This window comes from Capsicum annuum, chromosome 12, assembly GCF_002878395.1.
Source record: "Capsicum annuum cultivar UCD-10X-F1 chromosome 12, UCD10Xv1.1, whole genome shotgun sequence".
NCBI classification, from domain to species: Eukaryota; Viridiplantae; Streptophyta; class Magnoliopsida; order Solanales; family Solanaceae; genus Capsicum; species Capsicum annuum.
The window spans coordinates 227,109,175-227,125,170 of NC_061122.1; the positions used below are offsets into that span (position 1 = coordinate 227,109,175).

Consider the following 15,996-nt stretch of genomic DNA (forward strand, 5'->3'; position numbering starts at 1 on the left):
AAACATCAAAGTAAAAATAGGTTTTGCTCTGCTAAAAACTCTCTTTTAGGAAAGAAAGAAATTACGATACTGAAGATGTTTAAATTGTTAAATTAAAGAAATTTTTTTATATATATTCATCTTAAAACCATAGCTGAAAACTTATTAGTTACAGCCAACACATTTCAATGAGTATTTTGAAAACAAAACTTTACCATATAACAAGCTACAAAACAAGTATAAGAAGAAAGAGCAGAATGAGGCGCAACCAAAGACGTCTGATCTACAAAAATAGCTTGCAAGGCCAACCCAATTAGGCAAAATAAAGTAGATTCATCAACCAGTTCAAAGCAAATTTAAACATCCGAACCAGTTGTCGACATCAGCCCTGTTAATACCACGAAAGAATCTCAAAACAAGCAATCTATCAACGGTGGAAACTACAGCTAACATTGGTAAGTGAATCAGATGTATATGGATACATAGTAATCAAGAGTTGCATCCTCCCAGAACCTATATAGCTTTTCAGAAATCAAGAGGATGACAAGGCAATGACCTCCCGAACAATCAGATGAATGTGATCGCAGAGATTTGATTGCCGGCATTACATTATTCCTCTCTTGAAGCAGGATCTAACCCAGCAGATGGGCTATCAGCAAAGTATTCTTGATGTTTGACGTTTACACCATACTGCAATGCATATCAAACGTCGCAGGGAACTATTGTAAGCAAGTTGGAACACAGTATCATATGCAAAGAATAGCACTGACAATCTTTGGAGAGGAAACAAACGCTTTTATACCCAATAGAGCATGTCTTTTGCTTCTAAGCAATTTTTGGCGCATCCATAGTGTCCCAGTATATAGATGATTTAGTTGCTCTTTCTAGAGAATCATAATTTTTTATGTACGGTTACTTCTATGTACCTATTGTATACTGCTGGGTCGCACCAAAAGAAATCTTTGCCTTAATCAAAAGAAAATATTAAATGACGAGAATGTAAAGTTGACAGAGATTTATTTAGACGGAGAACTTCATAAACACAGATGACCGTATACAATGTGAATCACTTCTCAAGCTCACGGAGGAAAGATCCCAGGTCAAGGCTGTGTTCAGCCAGCAGATTCTGCTAAAATCAGCTTATGCATGGAGCTTAATCCTTATTCTTGATCATCTCGTCACTAGCTCTCAGAGTACTCACTAAATACAACTTTTTAACTAAGAAAATCATTTTTAAAGAAGAAAAGACGAGTATACCACTTCAACAAAGAACTATTGGTCACAATGCATTATACAGGAGACGGCTTACAGAGTAAATAAGATGAAACTACAGTGGTGAATATTTTTAAAATTTTTTGATAGGTCAGCAGAAAATGATTTGAATCTGATGCTTACCTCTCGTAAAGATTTTGAAAGATCATCCATCGTCAAGATAAGGCGTTTGTCCTGCTAAAACAGAGTTAGAACCACAAAAATAAAGAAAATGAGAAGAGAAATAGGTGAAGCACCTTTTGCTGCTTATCTCTTTTATCCTTGACCACAGCTGACTGCCTTGCCTTGCAATGCCTGCATCACCACAAAAACAAAAAAGTTATCTGACAGTTAAGTTTTCCAGAAACATAAACCAAGTAAATGTGAAATTCTCAACATTTAACTCTATTTCTTGTCTCAAAACAAAAAATGGGAATATCCCTTCATCCTGGTCTTCATTCCTTCAACCACTGTCATCAAAAAAACATGTATTATAGAGGAGGACGTTGAAATTATTCATTTGGAAATTTCTCAAAGAGCGATCCATTCCGATTCCTTTTCCCTTGATGCTTTTATTAGGAGAGAGGGAGGATATAGCCAAGTGGATCAATGCAGTAGGTTCCTTAAAACACAAAAATGCGGGATGTTGAACAATGGAGAACACGTCACCCTATGACATAGCCCTATGAGAGAAAATAATGAGGTATTGAAAAGATTTCTGTTGGAATATTAACTACAAAGTATGTAGAGGATCCGCCATCAATTACTGAAACCAGAGATAGTGTGGTGATAACCCTCAGTGTGAAGTGTTCCCACCAATCTTTTGCATTACCAACCAGCAAAGGGCAGTAATACCCACAATTACACGGAATACTATGGGATCTAAGGAAACTTGCAAGACTAGAAATGGAGAAGCTAACATTTTACTAACATTATTCTACAAGAACAGAAAAAGATAGGTGGTATTGGATGGAGAGAGAATGGTATTTTAACTGCTTAAAAGTTTGTACTGGAGCTTCTGAATAGAACATAAAGAACTCCATTAAAATTCAATAGATTCCTAGCGCTGGAGAGAAGTAACTAGATTAGAAAAAGGGTAGACGCCTAGAAGGTAGATACACGCTGTGACTCGCTCCTGCAAATTTTATTTTCAATTAAGAAGAGACTAGGTCAAAAAGATGACAGATGCTGCAAATACGGGCGAGCTCTAATCATGCAGAAGAAACTTAATATCTTCCTCTGTGGAGCTAGTTAGCTAAGAATACTTTTAGGCTAAGTTGCGTGGACTCTTCACTTTTGATGCTGCACCCGTGTCGGATTCTCCAAAACTACACTAGCTTTGGCGAATCCGGCACACACCTGCTGACATTTTTGAAGAGTCCAAGCAACATAGCTTTTAGGCTAACAGATACTTTTATCTCCTCCAAAATTAACACAAAATCAGGACAAGGCTAGTGTTGTTAAAAGCTCGCCGGAGACATGGTTAAACTCAAAAGTTAAGTGTATTGTTAGAACCGTTATCTTGCTTAGACAGCGTATAATGCAAGCACCAAAGCTTTAAGGGATGCGCCTGGTATGTGCTTTTCAGCCCATGTCTTCTAATCTTAATGAGGAAGACACAGAACAATAATTATAGGTGACATACTAATTTTTAAGAAAGTTCTATGAACAAAATTCTTTTAAAGATCAGGAATAAGAAGCTAGAAATGGAGTATAAAACAACTAATAAGTTAGCTAGAATTAGAAACTTAAAATTGCGTCCTTTTCTTTTAAATAACCTGTAAACCCCGAGGGCAATGGCACTCGTTCGAAACTTGGTGGTAATGGGCCCAACCCTCTACTATTCTACACTTCATTAAAAATGCATCTTTGCATTTGAACAGAAATTTAAAACGAGTTATTCAAAACATACTTAAGTTAACCATAATTTTTCAACTCCTTTGCCATAAAATTGGTATCTATAGTTATTAATTCTTGCTTACACAGATATATTTTCCATTTGCAAACCTTTTCGCTAAAACTTGCGATTCAAAATGCGCTTAAAAACACCAACAAAATTTTCTACATTATTCACCTTTGCAGTACTGGACAAGCCCTCCTCCAAACTAAAAAAAACTTTAAAGGTTTGGTGGGAGGGGGGAAACTTGGACACTTAACAATTGGAAGTATCATAGAACGGCAAACACTTGGAAGGCGGCAAAACAATTGCATTGAACAATTGAGAGTAAGGGACAATTATTGAGCACTACGCTGAAGAATTAGCAGCTTACTTAACATAAGGAGGGGAAAACAAGAAAAATAATTAATAAACTTACTGGAGAGCATCAGTGGCAACATCTGCAATAAACTTCTGTGTAGCAACTGCCACCAACCTTATTCTGCATAACAATACAGTGTTTAAAACGGATAATTTAAGATAAAACATCAAAGATAAACGGGGCATCACTGTCAAAAGAAACATCAAATGCTAAAATATCAAAATTTACAACTACTAAAAAAGCAAATACCAAACCAATTCACATATACATTAGTTTTACTATAATTACTGCTAAACCAGGAAAAAAACTCAAAACAAAGACGGAACTTAAAGCAGAGAATATTGTCTCTTAGTCACTGTTTGATTATTATGAGTGCAAACACATTCAGCTACTTGCTCATCTACTTGTTTTAAAAATGGGTATTGCGTTGCGGCTCCACTAACAACCCACGAAGATGGTATATTATTGCTCAATGATGCAGGTCTGAAGGTGGGGTCTAGACGAGCAAGTATTGGTGCTGCAGCTTTGGATAGCCTTGGGAAACTGATTCATGTCCATAGGTCCCCAACCCAGTTTTCAGAAGATGCCACAACTGCCGAAGCGCTCTTGCTATAAAATGGCTCTTGAATGTGCAATCAGGAATGATTAAACAAATGTGAACATTTTATCGGATGCAAAGAATGTTATTGATATGATTTCGGAAAAAATTACTACCTCGTGGGAGATAGAAGTGACTTGACAACTATGTTGCACGGGCTCTTCAAAAATCTCACTTGATGCGTGCCGGATCCTCCAAAGGTAGTGGGATCCGACACGGGTACAGCAAGATTTTCGGACAGTCCGAACAACATAGCTTGTTAAGACATTTGAGTTTCCATATTATGTAGACACTGTTTATATTCCAAGAAATCTAAACAAAACTAGCACATAATTTAGCTAAATTTTCCATTACTATTTTTTTCAAGAAATATCTTGGGAGCACTTCTTCCCAAGTTGGGTTGTACAGGATGATATGGTCACCTTTGCTCAATTTGCTTGTTTGCTGAAGTAATACAGTATCGCCCTTTTGGCTCCCAGTGTTGAGCTCACTTGGCAAAGTTGAGAGATAAGGCTTAGTCACAAGTTCGAGTGCTATGCCAAGCTAACTAAGCTTAGTACTTAAGAAGGGTACGATAAAGAGGTACGTCAATCATATCCGAGTTTCGGAGACTGCAGTTGATCCTAAGGGTTTGGCTCCAGACAAATGTCTCGGTATAAAAAAAAGGATAGAATAAACCTAGTAAAAAAAAGTTCACCATACGCCCACTAGAATCATACAATGATGGTTTCCTTATCTTCCTTTTGATCAATCCAAACAATTTTTCTAGAGTTAATGGTTAAAAAACACACCTAAAGTGTCTCATTTCTTTTTGAGTTTCATACTTGAACTAACTTGTTACTATCTATTGTCTATTGTACTGTCTTGAGTCGGGGGTCTACCGGATCAACCTCTTACTTACCTCATCTCTGAGGTAGAGGTAAGGTCTACGTACACACTACCCTCCCAAACCGCATTTTGTGGGACTACACTAGGTATGTTGTTGTTGTTTTGTTGTTTTTGATACCCTAACTAACTATCACCAACGATTTATCAAAACACACTTCAAATATCAGTTCATCCTTTTCCTACCTGAACGATAGTGAACAATTGCTTTTCCTACCCAATAGTTCAGTTACGAAACTCGAAAAAAGGGGATACTTTAGGTGTATTTTTGAACGTTCACTCGATTTTCTATGCAATTTTAACTTGCAATTAAAAGAGTTGAATTAAAGAAACATCAACAGAAGAATGTGAATAGTATACATACAATCTAACGTCGGGACATTGAAATCCACTTTTACCCAAGTAATGCTCCACCAATTCATCAGGAATCTGATAAAAAAAAAAAAACTTTAACACTCACAAACACATCATAAAATTATACACCTAATTAAAATTTTACGACGATAAAAGTCTTAGTGGCTCAGTTGATTGGCTATCTAAATTTTCACCTTATTGGCGTGAGTTCGATTCCCCAATTTCCCTGCCTTGTAATCCCCAATTTCCCCAACCCTAAAACTTTTTCTTAGGAAAAATAGAAATAGATTAGCTTACAGTAGGAGTATAGTCCATTAAGGAAGCAAGGAAATCGGCGAGTGCAGCATCATCTTCGTGTCTTCCTTCACTTGTTTGTTGACCTTGATTACTTTGGTTCATCTTCGCCGCCGGCGGATGGGCGGTGGTCGGAGTTTCAACTTCGCCGGACGGAAATTTATGGTGGAAGTATTTATATGTTTAACTTTGAGGAGGAATTAGAAGGAAGAAAGGAAAATTAAAGAGAAATTGAAGAAAAATAATTTACTCCGTACATTTTTAAAAAAATGATCACTTTGCATTTTAGTAAGTTTCAAAATGAATGATATTTTCTCTTTTTCAGTAATAATTTAATTTTAATTTTTCATAAGATATCTTTAAGATTACAAGATTATTATCCTTTATTTCATTTCATCGGGGGATAGCTCGAAAAGTTTTGCCCAAAATCACACCCAAAGTTCGAGCCCACTCTCTAACCATGGGTTAACAACACCCATTGAAAGTCGTCAAAAATACCATAATTTCTGTCATTTTGTCCGTTTGACTTGGAAAATAGCTCCATTGATCCCATCAAAGAAACCAGATACACTCAGTTGGTTCCCAGAGAACCGCCCGAGAAGTTTGATCCAATATCACGCTTAAAGTCCGGGTAACCCCCAAACCTTGGATTAATACCCATCGAAAATAAAAAAAACTTCGTAATTCCTGTTGTTTCGTCCGTTTGACTTGAAAAATAGTTTCATGGGCTCCGCCAAAGCAACAAGATCCACTCAATAGGTCGTTGGGGGACCGTTCGTGAAGTTTTGTTCAAAGTCATACAAGGAGCCCGAGCCCACTCCCGAACCGTGGACTAACACCATCGAAATTGTAAAAAATCTGCAATTCCTGATGTTCACCTGTTTGACTTGGAAAATAACTCCACCGACACCGTCAAATCAACCAAATCCACTCTATAGGCAGTCGGGAGAATCGCTCGAGTAGTTTCACCCAAAATCATGTCGGGAGCCTGGGCCCACCCCTCAAACTATGAGCTAACACGCATCGCAAGTTGCAAAAAATACGCAATTCCTGCAGTTTCGACTGTTTGACTTGAAAAATGGGTCCATCATCCACGCCAAAACAATCAAATCCACTCAATAGGCTACTGAGGGACCGCCCGAGAACACCCTAAATAACGCCCGAAGCCCGATCACACACCCCAAACCATGGCTAACGCTCACCAAAAGTTGTAAAAAATCTGTAATTCCTGCCAGTTCACTCGTTTAACTTGAAAAATGGCTCCACCAACCCCACCAAAGCAAGCAAATTCACTCTTTAGGCCGTCGGGGACCACCCGAGAAGTTTCGTCCAATATCACAGTTAGAGCCTGGGTTCACCCGTCGAACCGTCGGCTAATACCTACCAAAAGACTAAAAAAACCACAATTCCTACTGTTTCGCGCCGTTTGACTTGGAAAATGGATCCACAGGCCCCGCCAAAGTAACCAGATCCATTCAATAAGTCGTCATGGGACCACCCGATAAAATTCGCCTAAAATCATGCTCCGAGCTCGAGCCCATCCCCGAACCGTGGGCTAACACCCACCGAAAGTCGCATAAAATGCTCATTTTTTGTCGTTTTACCCGTTTGACTTGAAAAATGGCCCCACTGGTCCCACTAATGTAACCAGATACACTCTATAGGCCGATGGTGAATCGCTCGAGAAGTATCGCGCAAAATCACCCCTGAAGCCCCGGTCCACCCCCGAACCCTGGGCTAACACCCACCGAAAGTGCAAAACATCCCGCAATACTTGTTGTTTCTCCCATTTGACTTAAAAAATGGCTCCACCGGCTTTGCCAAAGCAACTCGATCCACTCTATAGGCCGTTGGGACCGCTCGTGAAGTTTCGCCAAAATCATTAATAGGATTAATTTTGTAAAATATACTTTTAATTAATATTTCTTAATGGGTATGCCAAGTTAAAAAAGGCAAGTAAAATGGAATGGAGAGAAAAATATTCTGATACATTTGACATAACTTTAATTTAGGACCACAAAATTCAAATGTCTTATTTATTTTTTTAAATTTCGTCCTACGTCAAATTAGTTCATTCTTTTTTAAGTGGAGGGAGTAATTTTTTCATCTCTATTTGGCTCGGCGGAAAATAGAAATACTATAGGTTTTCGAAAAAAAAAAAGTACATAATGAGACAATAAATAACATATCTAGTGTAATCGCATCAACTCGTTATTATATCTTACGGTTACTCAATCAAATAACATGTTTAGTATTTACAAATATGTTAGATTTCCGTCAACTCCTGAAGAGTCTCATCTGACATATTTAATGTAATCCCACCAGCAAAATTTAGAAATCCTTGTAAATGAAGGCGGAGCCAAGTGGTACAAAACTAAATTAACTCTTCCAAATGTGAGTTGATACATCTTTTTGTGTTTTTTAGCTAATATAATTGGTATTTATCTGATACTCATCACATGAATACATCTCTTTTGTTGATACAATTAATATTTATATGATACAACTTATACAATTGATACATCTCTTTCGCTTGCTACAATTACGATTATCAGTGCCAGATCCAGAAATTTTCTTCAGGGAGTTCAAAAAATAAAAATATAAATGTGTGAATAAGCCAACAAAATATAATTTCAAGGGACGTAATAGTATATAGTCTATAAATATAAAATACTTAAACTTATATTTTAACTTATTTTAAATTTTTTTTTTTTTTAGGCTTAAACTTATATTTTAACTTATTTTAAAGTTTTTTTTTTTTTTTATATAGCAGGTGAGGTATGTAGTGTTTTTTCAATAGTTATAGGCTTCTTCTTTTTTGTTCTGTTTCAGTTTACTTTTTTTAAAAAAGCAGCCTAATGGGGATCGTGAACCCGCGACCAAGCCTGAAGTAGCACCTCAAGAAGTGGAGATTGTACCACTAAGCTATCCAACAACCTTATCTCAGGTGCTTCAAAATTAATATATGTACATAAATATAGATTTTCTACCTTATATATACAATGTAATTTTTTACCGAGGGAATTCGCCACTATGTAGGTCCGCCCCTGACGCTACATTTCATAATTACAAAAAATTATGGCCATTTATGATTTTTCTTTTCTTTCCATTGTTATTATATCCACCATCCAAAAAAACATCAGGAGAATAATGACATGATTAATTTATTTTTGGGCCAAACGCCATTAAAATCCACGCAGATATACTCCTAATCACTTTATTCTTCTTTATGATAGGAGAGTAAAATACATTATATTATTATTTGATAAATGACTCTGGATAATAAATGTAAAGCAATATCTTTCTTTTGAGTTACAAAATAAAATATCTTTTCACATAATTGAAATTCGAACTCCCATGATAATCTAGAACTTTGTAGACGTGCATTCCACACTCTCCATTTTGTCAACTGAACACTTAAATTTTTTGAAATTCAATATTTTAAATTTCTAATTGAAACGTGTCAGTTCAAAAGGTCTGACAACTAATATAAAATAAAGAGAGTAACAATTTTAATAAATTTTTAAAAAATTAAATTTTTTGTATTGTCAATATGTACGAAATATTCTACCCTATTAGATAAATTTGATCTGCTATTGTAGGTTAACCAACTTTTTCTTTTTCAATTTTTAGATAAAAAATTAAATATCCTCGTATAGAATATTTTATATACTTATAGTGCACAAAACTTAAACTCCAACAACATCACAAAAACGCATATTACTAGAAAATGAAAAATCTTATGACTCATTTCTCATCTCAACAAAAATTTAGTACAATTTCCCGGATTTCAAAATTGAAAACTCAACCATAATGGAGAATTAACAAGAAAAAAAAATTTAGGAAAATGCTCTTCACGTAATTGGTAAAGTTATTTCGGCCTCAAGGTAATCAGTTGTTTCAGGTCGCAAGTTTAAGTCGTGAAAACAGCTCTCGCATCTGCAAGGCAATGACCGCACATAGAAAAAGAACAATCCAATGCACTAAAGCTCCTTTTTAGGGTCTTGAAAGGGCTCGCCGCAAGAATGTATTGTACGCAGATTTACCTTATATTTCTGCTAGAAAGACCGTTTTCAAGAAAACCGGGTATAGAGGTAGGTAGCTTTAATGCACGGAGCTTACTTGCTCTTGCATCTTTTCATCATCCACTTTTTCACTTTCCTCCAATTTCTTCTCAATTTTATCACCAACACCAAAAGAACTCCCTCTACTACAACTAGGCGTAGCCAAAAAGCTTGGATTCAAATCTCCCGCCATTATCACAACAACTCTCTCTTCAAAAATCTTCTCGGACTTCAACACATCTTCGGCATATTCCTCACCAGCAGCCCCGGCCGATTCAGTATCGGTACTTTCTCTTGTTGGATAACCGGAGCGTTTCCAGTAAGAACAAGCTAAGATTACCAGAGCAAACGTTATTAAAACTAACATGGCAGCTACGCCGGCGAAGAGATACGGCGCCGGTGAATGCCATGGTGATTTTTGAATGATTGTCGAGGGTGAAGTTGATGGAGAAGATGCAGTGAAGGTACTTATACTTCGCATTTTTGTGTTTGTTTTTGTGAAGAAAGGAAATGGAAAATTAATGTTTTGGTTAGGTTGAGTTTTGAGAAGTGCAATTGTGCAAAGATGGTAGATGAGTGTATTTATTGTAGTGGAGGAATAGAGAAGGGAGAGGAAAAAGTGGTTAAAAAGGAGAAAGGTGAAGTGATAATGGGGAATCATGTATAATTTTAAAAGGGCATTACACTAAACTAAAGCTACCGTTCGTAGAAGGGCTTCACTGCATGCATGTATTGTACCTGTACGCAATCTTACATTGTATTTTTGTTAGAATTTGTTTTCTAAGACTTCAACTCATTACTTTCTGGTCACATGACATCAATTTTATCAATTACCCAAGGCTCTCCTTCAAGTAGAGAGGTTGCTTTAAATCGACTCTCGGCTCAAGAAAAAAGGAAATGGTCCAAAGCTTATTATTAGAGCAACTAGTTATCTAGAGTAACTTTACTCGTTACACCAAGAGCATTTCACACATCCACTCAAAGGAATTTAACACTTGTATTTACCATGCAAATTATTATTTTTAGCTCGTAATATATATAAATACTTCCTTCGTCCCATTTTTGGACGGAAGGGTATCATTTGAGCCCTTTACTTTGGGTGGCTCCATCTCTAATATATGATACATTAAAAATAAAATATTTCTTATTATAAATCTCTTTAGTTAGAGTTTTAACTCGAAATTTCTAATAAAAGATGAAAAAATCTCATTCATTTTACGGCATTGTTTCAATAATAAAATTAAATAAACGATCTTTTGTTTGAGTTACTAATGGTGCTAAGTGGAAAAAATACTCAAAGCTTATGAAAAGAAGAGAATTAAAAATGCCATTAGTGGTGTATAAAGTGATCTTATCATTAGTAATTCTTCATGAACTAAAATATCATTATCTCATACTTATCAACTAAGCTTGGAGATGATATATATTAGTATTTTTTTTTGTTGGTCATTTAATGTAATTAGTATTATGCACTAACCATTCATTTGAAATAATAACAATCTAGACTTGATATGAATATAATTCAACAACTATTAAGTAGTAGTATTTAGTAATATATGTTTTTGTTTCGTTTTATGTATTAATGTTTTTCATGACGGGGAAATCCGTAGTCGCTATCCTTTAAGCTGTGAGGGCAGAGAAAATTCCGCTCCTATGTGTAATAGCTCACAAACCTATATATGAAAGGTAAACCACACTTGAAAAGCTTATCCGACGAACTCAACCTAGAAAGCCAATCCCTTGCTATCTCAGCATAGGGATTTCGAAATTGAGACCTCTATTATGATTGGAGATAATTTTGCTAACTTGATAAAAATTCACCAAACTATAATATTTCACTATTATTATGTGAAAAAATATGCATTATAGATTTATTAAATTAATGTAAATGTCAAATGAAGATTTAACCGTTTCGGTACAGTGTAGTTGCAGCCTATGCCCTATGTTAATTCGGATCGCGCATTATATGACACTTCCAACAATACGTTTTTCATAGTCAATGCTTGAACCCGATACCTCTATTAAGGGTGGAGCACCCACCGCTACACTAAAAGTCTAAAACCCATATCGGTAGTTATTATTCGTTAATTTTCATTTCTTTTAATTTTATACATTATACAAACTATTAATCATTTTCTAATATAAAAAAGAATTACTTTCATTTCCATAGTGGACAAATTATACTTTTTGAGAAAAAGAAACTCGTCACTAACTTCATATAGTATTTATTTGTGGGTTGATATGCTTTTTAATATATTGGTTGGAGAATATTTGATAATCTATATGGAGCCCTTCTTGGTTCGCCACATCTAATTAAGAAAGTATTAGATAAAATAGCACTATAACATACTTTTGTTGTAGAGGAGGATATTTGCTTTATATCACTCACGAGTGGGGTGAGATAGATAAAATCTCTATATTTTTTTTTTTTGAGAAAATGCTCAGTTTCCACCTTGAATTATACATAAAATTGTTGAGATACACCCGAAATTTAGGAGGGTCCTATTACCCCTTTACTAATTAAAATCATTTTTTTTTTCAATCTTGGTGCCTACGTGGCACATCAGTGAATCAACACACTGAAGGTCCACGTAGACACACGTATGTGCCACATAGGTACTAAGGTTGCAAAGAATACGATTTTAATTAGTCTAGAGGGTAATAGGACCCTTCTAAAGTTCGGGTGTGTTCAGTAATTTCGTGTATAGTTCGGAGTGGAAACAAAGTATTTTTCCTATTTTTTATTAAAATTTTTAAATTTGAATATTAAAAATAAACTAAAATTTTTGATATAGAACTATTCTTGTTATTAATAGATTTTATTTGATATGAATTTAAATTAGTTGAATTAATTAATAAATATACCAAATATCACACGATTATTAAGAAAAAGATTTACTTTTTCTTTGTGTGTCCTTTCCAATCGATTCTACTATCCAAATGGATTAAAGAGGTTCTCGCATAATTAAATTTTATTTTGTAAGTGGAAGAGTTCGAATTGATAATTGTATTTTAAATCTTTTAGACACTTTCTTCAAGGTGGATGATGACATAAAATATCAAAAGACCTAATTAATATGTTCCCAAATTGAATGTTTTCACAACCAAAATTAATTTAATTTTAATTATTTAAAATCCTTGAAAATGAAAAAGTGTAGGAGTTTGTGGTATTCTTTTGATGTTGAATATTTAGGTCTATTTAAAATTAAACTATTCATTTCAGTCATTAGGATTGTAGTGATATCTACTAATACAGTAATATAACTATTACAATGACAAATAGAGTATAGTTACACAAGTGGCTTCGGGGAAGATAATGTATACACAAACCTTATTCATTTATAATATTATGAAGCTAAAAAATTATTTTGAAAAATCAAAGTTTCAAGTTCGAGCTTAAAGAATAAAAATAATTTTGATAGATCCTTATACAATGTAAATCCGTATTAATCGAAGCTCTAGCATAAATAAGAAATGCAAGGAAAAAAAAAATCATTTCAAATGCAATTTAAAGAACAAAATTGACAAATGGTAGGACTACGTTTTTTTTTTTTTTTTTTTGGTTTTCTATTCAGTATTCAGTACCCGCATTGGAGCTCAATTAATCCGAATTCGCGCCGGGTAGGGTGTCATTCGGGAATAACGCTCTCTACCAAGAATTTTTTCATACCAAGACTCGAATCTGAGATCTTTGATTAAGGGAAGAACAACTACATCCTTTAATGGTGGTAGCACTACGTTATAGTACGTAGCTTTGTGAAAAGAGTATAGAATTATTGGACGCTTTTTATTAATCTAATTTTAGTCCCATAATTGCTCGAGTTTACACATCATAGAAAGTTTGAGCTAAATCCTAAATTTAAAAATATTTTGTGCATTGGACAAAACCAACATTTCAGATTCCACATATATAAAAATATACAAATTACATGAAAAGAAGAAATTCTCACAATGTTTAAGTAATACATTATCAATATGAGTAATTTTTGTACTACCAAATTTTCTTTACCTGTCATAGCCGCATTATATTTTATTTTCAATATTTCAAATTCCACATATTATGTTAACAGTACTTTAGAAAACTCGAATATAAAAGCTTATAAAAATGTAAAAAACTTAAACTCGCTACTATTCTTATCTCAAACAAAACTTACATTCTCCGGAATGTCAAAACTGAAAATCCAAACTAAAAGTAGGATTTTTAAATATTAAAAAATAAAGTTAAAAAGGTAAAAACATTCCTCAAACAATATTGCGAAGCTGCTTGTTGTTTGATCAGAGTCTCAATTTCAAACATGTAGAATTCAATTTCCTTGAGTGAATTCTACGTAATATGAATTCAAATTAGTCTGGTTCAATCTCCTCGAGTGAATCCTATAATTCGAATTCAAATTAGTCTTGTTCAATCTCGTCCAGTGAATCCTACAGTACGAATTTTTCAAATTAGTCAGACTCAAATACAGATATTGTTTCGAGCACAATGACTTTCCTCATGATTTTGGTCCCTAATTACTTCTTCTTTCACCTTCTCATCACTTAATTCTCCTCTTTCCATTTCCGATTTCTTCTCAACTTTCCCATTTTCATCACCAAACTTACAAATATTCATCCAAACAGGCGTAGCGAAATAACTCGGATTCAAATCTCCCGCCATTATCACTACAATTTTCTCTTCTAAATCTGTCTCCAACTTCAACACATCTCCGGCATTTTTCTCCCCGGCGCCGCCGGATTCCACATCACCGGCGTCTCCTCCGTTCTCGCCGGAGTTTCTCCAGCAAGAATAAGCTAGGGTTAATAGCGCAAATGCTATTAACCCTAGCATTGCTGAAAGACCGATGAATAAATACGGCGCCGGAGAATGCCACGTGGATCTCTGAATACTTTCCGCCGGCGACAATGGAGTTCTTCCGGTAACAAAGGTACTTACAGTTCTCATTTTGTATAAATTTGGAATAAAATTTATGGAGAAGGGTAATTTTGGAACTAAATTGCTTTTTTCTACTTGGCTTTGATGAGAAGTGAAGTTAGGTGTATGTGTATTTATAATAAAGGTTTTATGAATGGAATAAATTGTTAATGGGGGATCAAACAATTTTTAAGAGAAATTATATAAACTTTTAAGTAGGAATAAGTAATTCTTTTTTTTTAATAATCTTTATCATTCATGCAGCATATAGTTATATAAAAGAATTCCCATTTTAAATTCAAAAGTTTGCAATTATAATAAGAATGTACATTCATAGATAGATATTAGATAGTTTAACTTGACTTCCATTGGTTGAATTTTTATTGTGACTATCTAAACATTTTAACCTGATATGAATCCGTCTCACAAAATATTTTAATTTTGAAAATGTACATCTAGATAACTTATGCATTTTCAAAATTACGATATTTACGACTTACGAACTCAACTTATTTAAACCAAATTAAGATTTCTATCAATGTATTATGCGTATACTTCAGGTAATTTGATAGTATAACTATGATTAGAATACTTGTTAGAAATTAGAATATTATGATTTGAACCTTGCTTTTATATTTTCGAAAGTACTGAGTTAAAAGTATACATGGGAAAGCCTGGGATGGAACTCTTGATAGTTGAAGAATTAATTCAAATAGTTGTCTACTCAAACACATAAAAAAAATTAAAATAGTCGATAAATACATAATATGCATGACTCACGTACAATATGTATATAATCATATATATAACTAGTGCATTAATCTATACATACAACAGATCAGGGGCGGAACTACGTTGTAGCAAAGGTGGTTAATGAACACCCTTCGCCGAAAAATTATACAATATAAGTACATGAAATGCTGCTTTAAAGGCTTAAATATACAATATGAACAATTTTGACACATGCAGTTGCTCTAGCTTAGTGGTGGTAAGTGCGTAGGGAATGGACGATTCTCCTTTAGTGCGTGGGTTCGATCCCTTGCGGGCTAAAAGGTTTTTTTCTTCTATTTAGAAGAACTTCTTTATATAGAATTTTCTTTTTTTAAAAGACCTCATTTAATTCTGCTCTTCATGAAAGTTGTTATTATTGTCGTCACCATAGGTTGACGAAAGCTTGAAGCATAAAACTGATTTTTTTTCTTTTTCTTTCTTTACTTATCGCTTTACTTCGTATTAAATTAAACATGAACACTAAAGCTAAATATTATGTGGTTTGATTTTAAATTTTTGATACATTTATTCATGAAAAAATGATTATTAGTATTATGTAGTTTGATTTTAAAATTTTCAATGCACCATTCGTAAAAAAAAATTTTTTTGCTAATGTAATGATTGAACATCCTT

General features: G+C 34.3%; 3 protein-coding genes across 4 annotated transcripts; all 3 read right to left on the bottom strand.

Moving 5' to 3' along the window:
* Positions 1-292: 292 nt before the first annotated feature.
* On the bottom strand, positions 293-5,969 carry LOC107851360 (transcription initiation factor TFIID subunit 10). Of its 2 annotated transcripts, none has more exons than XM_016696345.2 (6): positions 5,623-5,969; positions 5,336-5,400; positions 3,546-3,608; positions 1,488-1,545; positions 1,375-1,425; positions 293-669 (listed from the first exon to the last, which is right to left on the bottom strand). In XM_016696345.2, exons 1-6 carry the CDS (start codon positions 5,722-5,724, stop codon positions 589-591), a joined length of 420 nt encoding a protein of 139 aa, XP_016551831.1. In that variant the 5' UTR covers positions 5,725-5,969; the 3' UTR covers positions 293-588. The 2 variants fall into 2 exon arrangements, with proteins under 2 accessions (XP_016551831.1, XP_016551830.1); XM_016696344.2 differs by having other exon boundaries at positions 1,375-1,428; positions 5,623-5,937.
* A 3,370-nt stretch (positions 5,970-9,339) lies between these two features.
* LOC107851359 (protein GLUTAMINE DUMPER 1) lies at positions 9,340-10,339 on the bottom strand. The gene has a single exon (XM_016696343.2). The coding sequence runs from the start codon at positions 10,162-10,164 to the stop codon at positions 9,724-9,726; it is 441 nt and encodes a 146-aa protein (XP_016551829.2). The 5' UTR covers positions 10,165-10,339; the 3' UTR covers positions 9,340-9,723.
* A 3,413-nt stretch (positions 10,340-13,752) lies between these two features.
* LOC107849904 (protein GLUTAMINE DUMPER 5) lies at positions 13,753-14,767 on the bottom strand. The gene has a single exon (XM_016694430.2). The coding sequence runs from the start codon at positions 14,620-14,622 to the stop codon at positions 14,137-14,139; it is 486 nt and encodes a 161-aa protein (XP_016549916.1). The 5' UTR covers positions 14,623-14,767; the 3' UTR covers positions 13,753-14,136.
* Between the last annotated feature and the right edge of the window lie 1,229 nt (positions 14,768-15,996).

What these genes read in the sequence shown, in the direction of transcription:
- LOC107851360 (XM_016696344.2), bottom strand. Translation starts at nt 5,724, where the DNA reads ATGAACCAAAGTAATCAAGGTCAACAAACAAGTGAAGGAAGACACGAA. An exon ending in GTTGCCACTGATGCTCTCCA is followed by an intron (nt 1,546 to 3,545) that starts GTAAGTTTATTA and finishes GTGGTGATGCAG; the next exon opens with GCATTGCAAGGCAAGGCAGT. An exon ending in AAAGAGATAAGCAGCAAAAG is followed by an intron (nt 1,429 to 1,487) that starts GTGCTTCACCTA and finishes ACTCTGTTTTAG; the next exon opens with CAGGACAAACGCCTTATCTT.
- LOC107851359 (XM_016696343.2), bottom strand. Translation starts at nt 10,164, where the DNA reads ATGCGAAGTATAAGTACCTTCACTGCATCTTCTCCATCAACTTCACCC.
- LOC107849904 (XM_016694430.2), bottom strand. Translation starts at nt 14,622, where the DNA reads ATGAGAACTGTAAGTACCTTTGTTACCGGAAGAACTCCATTGTCGCCG.